At 38.6% G+C, this 10,530-nt stretch overlaps 1 protein-coding gene across 13 annotated transcripts in view; it reads left to right on the top strand.

The window, feature by feature from the left end:
* NEB (nebulin) overlaps positions 1-10,530 on the top strand; it is a 619,289-nt gene that overhangs the window by 43,861 nt on the left and 564,898 nt on the right. For all 13 annotated transcript variants that reach the window (XM_044074886.1, XM_044074893.1, XM_044074887.1 and 10 more), the window contains 2 exons: positions 378-482; positions 4,816-4,920. In XM_044074886.1, coding sequence (XP_043930821.1) covers positions 378-482; positions 4,816-4,920 — 210 coding nt within the window. The remainder of the gene's footprint in view (positions 1-377; positions 483-4,815; positions 4,921-10,530) is intronic.

The raw sequence follows: 10,530 nt of genomic DNA, 5'->3' as shown, positions 1-10,530 counted from the left end.
AAAGCCTGCATGTGTTAAATTATTTCCAACTTACCTTCAGGACCCCATGCCTTCAGCGTTCATTTTGGTGGTGATTGGGCACACAACTGCAGTGTTGTAACTGAATCCCTACACTCAATCTGTCTCCAAAGATGATAGATATGCATTCATTCCTAATTACCACCCCCCCGAGCACATGTAGACACACATGCACACAAGCACATATCACACACACACACACACACACACACACACACATAAATTTGAAACTCCAGGTCAAACAATATATGAGAAACAAGACAACAGTGTGTAACCTTCATCCTTTCCTACGTCTGTGTCTGCAATGATTTTTAACCCAAGTGTGAATCCTTAATTAATGTTATTTTTTTATCTTTAAGAAACTATACACAGAAGCTTGGGATGAAGACAAGACAATGTTTCTTCCTTACTCCGAGAGCCCAGAGCTTACCAGAGTTGCAAATGCTCAAAAAGCTCTCAGTGATGTAAGTATGAATTAGCAGTATTTTGAGACATGCATTTGAAATTATGAAATACATCTACTATTCCTGCAGTACTGACTAGTTGTATAGTCTTGCTATGTTTTTGTTATTGTTTTGTCAGATTAAATACTTTATTTTGAAAAATGGTCCTTGCACAGCAATGTTTAGAAATAATTTTCGGAGACATATCGCTCTGCAGACCTTGTTCTTGATAAACTGATACATGTTATCCATATCAACTCTTAGAACTTAGGCTGTATTCCAGCACTACGTATGGCAGTGATGACAGACCGTAGTACTCCAGGGGTACTTTCATTCAGGAGTGGGGTGACAACTCCAGACGTTGTACACCCTCCATGTGCACGTTAAAGCAACTGTCAGATTGTTTGGAAAAATTGTTAATTTTCCATCACGCTACTCAGTTTTTCTGCTTCCCTATCCTAATGCATGAAAATCAGTTTTACTACCTGCAGTTTATGCAGGTTTCCATTTTATATCATCTCATCAGCTTGAGATTAAAAAAAAAAACAGAATTTCCAATCCTACCCTTCTGTCCATAGAAGTAAATAAGTGTTTGCAGAGTAACCAACTTAAAGGTGTGGGCTTTGTTTTGACAGATTTTTATCAAAGTCAAGGAAAGCCAAGATTAGTGCATATTTCCTACCAATGTTGCTATGTATTACACCACTCTGATTCCATTTGCCATGAAATATTTGATATTATACTAAATTACATGAATTTCATGAGACGCATATGTGTGTGTACATTCACTAACAAATGTCTTGCGGATACAGGAACACATATAGCAACCTGACTAATGGCTACATGTCTGCCCTAGGCAGTAACCGTACATTCGTATGATAAACAAGTTATGTAATGTATATTTTAGGATGCCATCATAATGCTGAAGATAAGTAACATAAGTACTATGTGGATCCGGTGAAGTACTCACTTACCATGTACTCTGCCATAAAGCATTTCCATATTTGGAACCATTCCATTACATCTGCATAAGGGGTATTTGAAGATATTTCTCAAAATTTTAGATATACATTCATAGGTGTGTACTATGCTAGTGACCACTGTGGCCTTTTTATGCCTAGATATGCATTTCAAACCTCTGACAAGTTATGTTACCTTTGGTAATTGCAAGCAGGGGCCTGAGAGATGAAACATTTACTGTGCCTGTGCCCTTTTGAGACATAGGTGCCAAACCAGGGATGAATTTCCTATTCCCCATCCAATCATTCAAGTTACACTTGAATTGGGTTAGGGAGGAACTCTACTAAAGATGGATAGGGAGCCTGTTCCAGAGAAGGGATAGTTTCTGGAATAAATACCTGTCTCTCCAGCAGATCATATTTTATCACATGCATAGTTTAAGTCTTTAGATTACTTAACTCTGGTGCTGTTTGTTTTGTGAATATGCAGGAGGTCCATCAGAGTGGGGTCCAGTGCTGACTTGTATGCCAGGCATAGGTCTCCACTCAACAGCCTTTTAGCGACAGAATACAGGGATAGGGTTATGAGGCAGTCTGCATAGGACATGCTATTTATGCCCTATATTCTTTTAGTGAGGAACCTCTGTGAATGCTCCTACTGTTGTATATGCCTAGTGAGGTACATACCAAAGGGGCCATTGTACTCAGTGATAGGTCTGATGAATGCCGTATACAGTAACCTCCTTGAACCAATGTGCCATAGCTTTGTATATAAGTCACACAACGTGGAATAATTTCCTTACTAGACATGTGATGGTCAAAAGCTAGATTACTGTCTAGATGTATCCCCAAGTCCCTGACTACTGAGCCAACTCTTGGAGGTGTCTTCTCAATATGATAGTTACCAGGGTAGCTAACTTTTGAAGGATACTATTATGTTATTTGTTGGTGTGAGCCCTTCTTAGAGAACATTAGTATCGGTGAGGGAATCTATAACTGCTCCTAGTTTGAAATCAATTAGAAGTCAGGATCAGTGACACAACTTTCATCAGCAATATAGTCACCAGTGGAGTACCCCAGGGCTCCATCCTGGGTCAGCTCCTGTTTGGCATCTACTTCTCAAAAGTCAAGGCCAATGTTAAAGGCCTCTGGCTCATCAAATTCACAGAGATATATTATAGATTCCTACCAAGACACAAATATATTGCAAGTGGGTTTAACACAAACAGATGACTGGTACCAAAGCCATTGCCTAAAACTCACTGGCAAACTATGCATTATAATGCCTTTAAAAAACTGTCAATGCAAGTTAATTATTCCATTGATAAAATGCCCCTAAGAGTCAAACTCAGTAGCAAGGGATCTGGAAACAGATGTAGACAGCAATTTGGTCTTTGCCCAACATATAGCTAAGATTGCCCATCTTATAGGTAAGGATATGGCATCCAAGTCCAAGAACGTTTGTAGTACCACTCTACTCCACCTTATCAGACCTATCATTGAATACAATGCCCCATTTGGCATGTATCTAACTAGACAAAGGTTTCTCACTGGGAGAATTCAGGGCATAAATACCCTGTCCCACACTAATCACCTAAAGGCTCTGTTTCTGTATTTCGTCTCCTACAGGATGCTGAGTGAATCTTTGTCTGGCTTACAGGGCTTCCTCATATCCAACCCTTTTAGATCTATTGCACATGTACAAAACAAACAGCACCAGAAATATTAGATCCAGGGATCTGCACTTCACTTGTGACATAAACAGAAAGTGCTTGAGAGACAGATATGTATCCCAAAAGATCCTCACAATATGAAATATGCTCCCCATTCCTGTAAAACAGAGTCCATCCCTACTCTATTCAAACAAAACCTTGACAATTGGATGGGAAATCATAAAATCATAATTTTACGCCCACTCTGGCTCCCATGTCACTTATGGACAGAGGCTGTTGCTAAGAAAGGTATTATCCAAACTAACACCCCCCTACAAATCTTTAGCTACCTGCCCACATATGATACTTGGGAACCAAATGGTTTGGAATACATGGCTAGGTTTGCAAGGGCCCTCATGGTCATTTGCCTACTAACAACCTTTGAACTTATGAATCATCTGCAAATTTAGTCAGCTAAAGGCCCCTGACATTGGCCCTGACTTCAGAGAAATAGATGCCAAAAAGGAGAGTTCACGGGACTAATCCCTGAGAGACTCCACTGGTGGCTGGCCTCTTTGTAGAAGCTGACTCCCCAGTTCTAGCTCCCTGCCTGGGTATTGTCTGTGAGTCAGCTGGCTTTCCACTGGGTGACATAAGAGTTTATACCTAACCTGCTGAGTATGTCAACAATGCTCATGTTGGGTATTGTGTCAAATGCATTCGCCAGGGCAGGTAGTGTGAACTATTTTGCACTTGTTCATTGATTTGGTGACCTTCTCAAAGATGTCCCACAGGCTGAGTAGGCATGACTTGTCCTTGATTAAACTAAACTCGGTTGGGTCCAGTGGCTGGAGGTTTCCTATGTCAATATTGATCATTTTTATGGTAATTATTTCCCTGGCTTTACATATGACCACTTGTGAGAATTATGGGTCTGTAGTTTCCAGGATCTGAAAATGACCCACCTTTGTCAGGAGGCAAGCACCACTTCTGCAGCCCATTATGTGAGAAGAGACCCCTCAACTTATATATACTGTCTGCAAAATGGCACAGCAGTGGAAAAAGTGCAAAGTTATCTTTCATGAAAAGTGGCTTTCAGTGATATTCCCTTTGCAGTATTCTCTGTCAGAGAAATTACTATTCACAACTTGCCAAAACCCTTTATTTGTTGTTTCTAGCCTGACTACAGATGGACAAGAACTTCACATCGGTTTACCTGTTAGCTACTTATTTTTGCTTCCATACAAATAAATCCTGTCATTCCTTTGCAGATTCCAGTAAAACTATATCAGCATTAAAGTCTTATTTGCTGCTACCAACAAGAGGAATGCGCCATAGTGTACAGTTTGCATATCTTCCAGTTTTACCCCTGGCCAGGTATCCGTCTGGTCAGGATGGGCAACCTCATTATTGTCTTCTTCCGTTTATATTTTTGTGGTTTCAGCAAGTATGGTTGTTAACATAAGTCGCAACAGATGGCTACATCTGTTAGTCTCTCTGCGCAGCCATAAGAGGTCACTTATAGCTGAAGTAATAATCCAAACTCCTAAGGATAATGTATGTTGTCTTGTTACTATTATTGTTACTTTCATCTCCAAACTCTTCTGTGTATTTTCTCAATACCATCCACTAAGGCAGGTATAATAGGCGGTCTTTCTGCTCTCTCTCTGCTCTGTAGTTTTTGTATGTTACACCTTGACATGAGAATGTTTGTTACTTACAGGACTTTTCTTTCCATTATAGATTCTGTACAAAAAGGGACACGCAGAAAGAACAGCCAAATATACTTCACTACCAGACCCACCAGATGTAGTCCAGGCCAAGCAAAATGCCATGAACCTAAGTGATGTAAGAATATCTATTTTTTATTTTGTGTTTTATTGTGTGTTTGTTCACAGGTCTTGCTAATGGCGATCTGCAATCTAAAAAGAAGATCAATCTGCTTTTATTCTCAGTATGGATTAGTCTTGTCTGTTTGATGGCAGAAAGGTGCAGCAACAACCCATCAACACTGTAGTAAGAATGCATGTCAGCTGAACATATAAACCATGTAGAAATCAAGTGGCTCCTATAATCAGGCCTATCTGACCTAGCACTGTCTAGAAAGGAGAATCCCAACTACAAATACAATGCAGCTTCTCTGCTAGAATCAAAAGCTCAGGGAACAAGTTGTGTCATTATTGCCAAAGTGTTTCATAGGTATCAGAATACCTTTTTTCTGAAATAGCCAATGGTTTGATTAGCAATATTTTCCTTAGATAATATTAAAAGAGTTTGAATGATGACTTGCAATATCAGAGGTGAGTAGATTAAAAGTCTTGAATATGCTGGTTAGTATTCACTAAATCCTTACCACTCAAATTAATTGTCCAAATTTTCTTGCCATTGTCCTAAGTGACCACCCCTTGTTACAAGGGGTGGTCACTTAACACAATGGCAAGAAAATTTGATGCAGAGACATGTATAGCTTAATGATTAAGGAGTGATTATTGGCTTTTCACTGTGTATCTGAACTGAGCACTGTGCCACCAGTCCTAACCTTAATAGTGTACTCATTAGCAACCCGTGCATTGCACTACTAAAGGCACCCTCTGAATGCATGCACGCAGACACACAAGTAGTCAAGCACACACACACACACACACACACACACATTTAGACACCTATACACCAACAGAAACCCACATCTACTCACCTACAAACATGCCTCCACACTTGCTCAGACTCACAGAAACACTCATTTATTCACTCACATGCATGCTTCAACACATAAACACAACCAGACTTGCAATTGCCTACCTAACCCCCCCAGCATGAACACCCAAGCAGACACATGCACACACACAAACACATTCATGCTCATACAGACATGCACACACAAGTCTAAATATATCCAGACACTAACACACGTCTTTGCTGAATTTATATGCACTGTGAGTACTCCATAAGAGTGAATTGGTGACTACTGTGTTTTTCCTTCATTAATATTATATACTCAGCCAAGCAGGTCAGCAGCTGTGGACATTTCTGGGGGACAGCACATGGCTAATTAACATTAGCCATTCCCTCAGATGCTGTATTAGCATGATCTCCACATTAGAATGGTCTCTGAATTTGAAAGTGTTGCTATGATGAAGAAGCCTTTCAAATTAAGGTTTCTACATCACTCTAAATCCTTCTGAATCCCAGGGGTTGTATGGTTATCTGATGATTGTATAATTTGTTTCTAAAACATAGATATACCCACTTCTAAATACTGGACAGACAGAAGAGTACCAGGATGTTCAATTTAATTGTTCTAAAAAATATAACTGCCTCATGAAATATATCACGTCAAAAAATCTTTTAAGAATATTAGAATCCTCCAATTTTCAGCACCTTTAATTTCACTAATAAAAATAAGCATTTCAATAATATTTTGCCAGAAAATGTTGCAATAACTTTTTATAACTAAAACTATTTTTTTTTGCTTATTATATTTTTACAGTAAATATTTTCTTGCAGTTGCTACAGATTTTTTCAGCAAGGCCTTGCTGTAAAATTACTTCCATTTTCTGAATTGCACATGCATGTAGAGATGTGTGTAGACACATACACACACACACACACACACACACACACACACACACACACACACACACACACACACACACACACACACACACACAGGCGCGCAAGCTATATGTATGCATATATATAGATAGTTATTGGAAGAATAAAAATATTAAACTGTAACATTAGAAATAGTAAGACATTTAATTAAAAAAAATCACATCCAGTTATAATTACCAAACAGGAGTTCATAGCAGTAGGATTGGATAGCAGACAGAAGGAGCTTAGTGGAGTTAACCTTCATCTCTGAAACAAGAACTGTGCTCATTACTCAGATGTGAATAGAAGGATTATTTGAATGTTTTAGCATGTATAGCCTTTATTAAACACCTAATCATGAACATAACATCAAACAGCAATTACAAGCAGTTAAACATTACTAGTAAGTTTAAACACATATAACAAAATATTCAACTATGACTTGGAAAGACAGCAAATAAAGACACTCCAAAATTCAGCCCAAGAGTTCATGCTTAAATGTGAGCTTCCCTGTAATTTAAATTTGTTACTGAGCAAACAAATTTTACCTTCCCAGTCCTCTGGGATTCTCATCCACTATACAAAAATAAATGCTAACTTAATTCTTTGAGTGTTTCCAACTTGTTAGTTTGTCCGATAGTTTCTGGGTAGTGAGTTCCAGCAAGAAATAGTAGATTTGGAGTGAACAATCATAGGAGATAAGAGTACGGGCAGGTTTTTATAGTCGAATGACATCAGAGTTTGAGAATGAATAGAGAGAGGATCTGATAAACAATTTATTAAGGATACATGGGTGGTGTCATTCATACAGAAGTTTGAAAGCTAGTGTTTTCAAGAAAAGAGTGACTCAGTCCTCAAAAGGGAGACATTTCCCTTTATTCATTGTGGTACAGTGGTGTTCTTTGCATTTAGGTATCATAGGAAGCCTTTAAAATAATTTTTATCTTTGTAAAGCACCTCAGTCTGCTACGTAATAAGAATAAATAATAAACTATAAAACTGTCTCTCCATTGCCTTAGAAAATGGACGCTTCCTCTCATGTTTTGTGTAACATGTTAAGGATAAATACAAGGCCATTCGTTAATACCTAAGGTACATGCTCTTTCTGCTGCCAATTTGGAATTGTGACCATCCTAACCTTGCATTTTCAAAGCTCTAACTCCTGCTATAACATATAGTACTTGCATTATAGTGAGCTATACTGTTCTACTCCTTAGAAATTAAAAAATCATAACTGAGTAAGCCCACTGTTTATCTTCAGTTTGAGTCTTTCAGCCCAGTGATACAAACATTTCTAGATCCTTATTTCATTTTCAAGCACCTTAATTCTTCTCTTTAAAGCAACTTATTTGTTGACTAAATAGATGATGGTGAATATCCTCACATTCACTCTCAGACTGCCCCATCTCCTGCCCAAATGCCCCACTCATTCTTCCTAGTAGCAAGAGCCTGCCTGTCCATTCCGTAGGAGGTGAGAGCTAGTACTCTGAGTTGAGCTATTCATGAGATATCTAGCACATACTTCTCACTCAGGGGAATGCATGAGTGTTTCCTCATATGCTAATTCCTTGTACGTGACACATACCACTCATGCAAGTATGGTTATCTTGGTCTTCCTGGTAGATGAATTAAAGCCCCTACCCCTAGAGTGGACAGGCTAACAATTTCTATACTTCTTTCATATCTGCCATGCACCTTGTCCAGCACTCAGGTCACTTGTCAGATTCAGGTTACCTGGCTCTGACATCAGGGCTTTATCCGTTTTTGCCAGTACAGATGTACTTTCTTCAAGCTGTTTGTAATCTTCTCCATGCTGCTCACTTGTCATCTAGCCTCCACGAAATATTGTATGCGCAGGTCAGGATAGCTCACCGTGACAGTTCTACAGATATTTCCACCACTGTTTCAGACTTAACAGACAGATTCAATTACTTATTTACACTTTGCTGTCCAAGTTAGTCCCAATAGGCTAATGGTTTCTCTTCAAGAGGGACACAAGATGGTATTCATACTAACTAGAGGAAATACACCCAGGACACCAGGGAACTTCACCTACTATTTGTGATAAATGCTGTGGGGTCTTTGATCTGAGCTACCACCAACTTAGGTAGATCATCTCATCTGAAGGACAGCACACTCAGGACAGGAGTACACCCCCCCCCCCAGGCTGCACTGCATATGTCTAGGATATCTTTGAAAAACAAAGCAATTTCCTCAAGTAACTTGTTACCATAGTTTAGATTTTACCCTGAGCTTTGTGCATAGGAAAGATATTAAAAGCAGGGTCATTTCTCAGAGCTTTCCAAAACTATGTCCACCTGTAGACAAAGTAAAATTATGTCCCTCACATTTATTTTGTGCTTTTGGAGGAAATAAAGGGAATCTAATTCCATTTTCCTAAATGAAACGCAGGTACATTTACCAAAGCCAATGTCAGGTTAGTAAAAAGGGTGCTTGTCTAAATGGGTCTCTTGACAATCTTTCATTCAAAAATAATGTTTTTTTTTTTCTTGTAGAGTTCTCAGTTATGGTACAAACACTGCCTTTTGCTTTTATCAGTTGTGTGTTTTCATATGTATTCACTGTACATGACTTTGTAACCTCTGACTTACATTACTGATATGGTGGAGGTCCTTATTACTCATCTCCATGTGATATTACTGCCCCATCTTCCACACAGACCATGCACTTCACATGCTATTTTCAGACTTTTGACTCAGCTCTAAACTTAAAGGTGCAAAACAGGAGATATACCTCAGCCCTTCTCTTTACAAAATAAGGATTATGGTATAATATGAGAAAAAAAGAATTCGAGCTAGGCATGTTTTGTTACTGTAGTGTGTTTCCGTCATGATGTAAGCTCTATGTCAAGGGTAAGCACGTTCAAGAGTCTAATACAAAAAGCCAGTAAGTATCTTCCTCTCTGGTACGCTATCATAGGTTTGCTTTTACATTAATTACTTGGGTATTGATACATTTATTTAGCTAGCAAAAGTTTATAAACAAAGAATAACTATAATATATATCTCCATCGTTTTCTCATTTTCAGTGTTATGAAGTGAATCCCATATATACATGCATACCTGCATCACAGTAATTAATTTGCAAAAATACTTTGGTATTACGGATATTCTTAAAACTAGCAGTCTAGTCATCAGTTATAAATAAAACAAATAATACTATTACTAATAATAACATAACCTTCAAAATGAAGACTAAAATGCACGTTATATATTCTATACAATGTTTATTTAGATGATGTGTAAAAGATACACTTATGTATTTAAGCATACAAAGTCTTTTTAGAATAACTTCTCATATCCTGGCAAAAACAGTAGCAAAATAGTGTCCTTAGCTGCAGAAACTGTCCCCATATGTTTTTTTTTTCTGTATGGTTTTTGTTTCAGTGACTGATAAGCATTACTTCACTCACACACACACACACACACACACACACACAATAGCTCTTGGGTCCATTAATTCCTGCTTGTTATTCACAGCAAGAATGTAAACTGACAGGGCAGGGCAATTATCCAGAGAGCCATGGAGATTGTTTGCTCCCTTCCTACACTCCTTACATTTGGTTACCACAACATCAGGGGGGAATCCTCATCCACTTGGCCTGTGGGTTTGGCATTTACCTGCAAACTGGAGCCACATGAATTTAAGGGTGGACTCTATTTGTCTCTAAGCCACAGAAATACTTAACATGCCCCTCCTTCCCTGGTGTTATATCATCCCTATCATGATGCAGTGCCCCACCCCTGAGGCAGCCTAAGGCAGTGTATCCCTACAAAACAGGACTGACCAGCATCCACATTTCTACATATACCTTAATGTTTGCTGTAATGAACACATTGTTTGGTG

The sequence above is a fragment of the Protopterus annectens genome, chromosome 6.part0, assembly GCF_019279795.1.
Source record: "Protopterus annectens isolate FY-2018-M chromosome 6.part0, PAN1.0, whole genome shotgun sequence".
NCBI lineage: Eukaryota > Metazoa > Chordata > Ceratodontiformes > Protopteridae > Protopterus > Protopterus annectens.
Note: the sequence above shows the minus strand (reverse complement) of the source record. Positions and strands in the feature narration are given on the sequence as shown.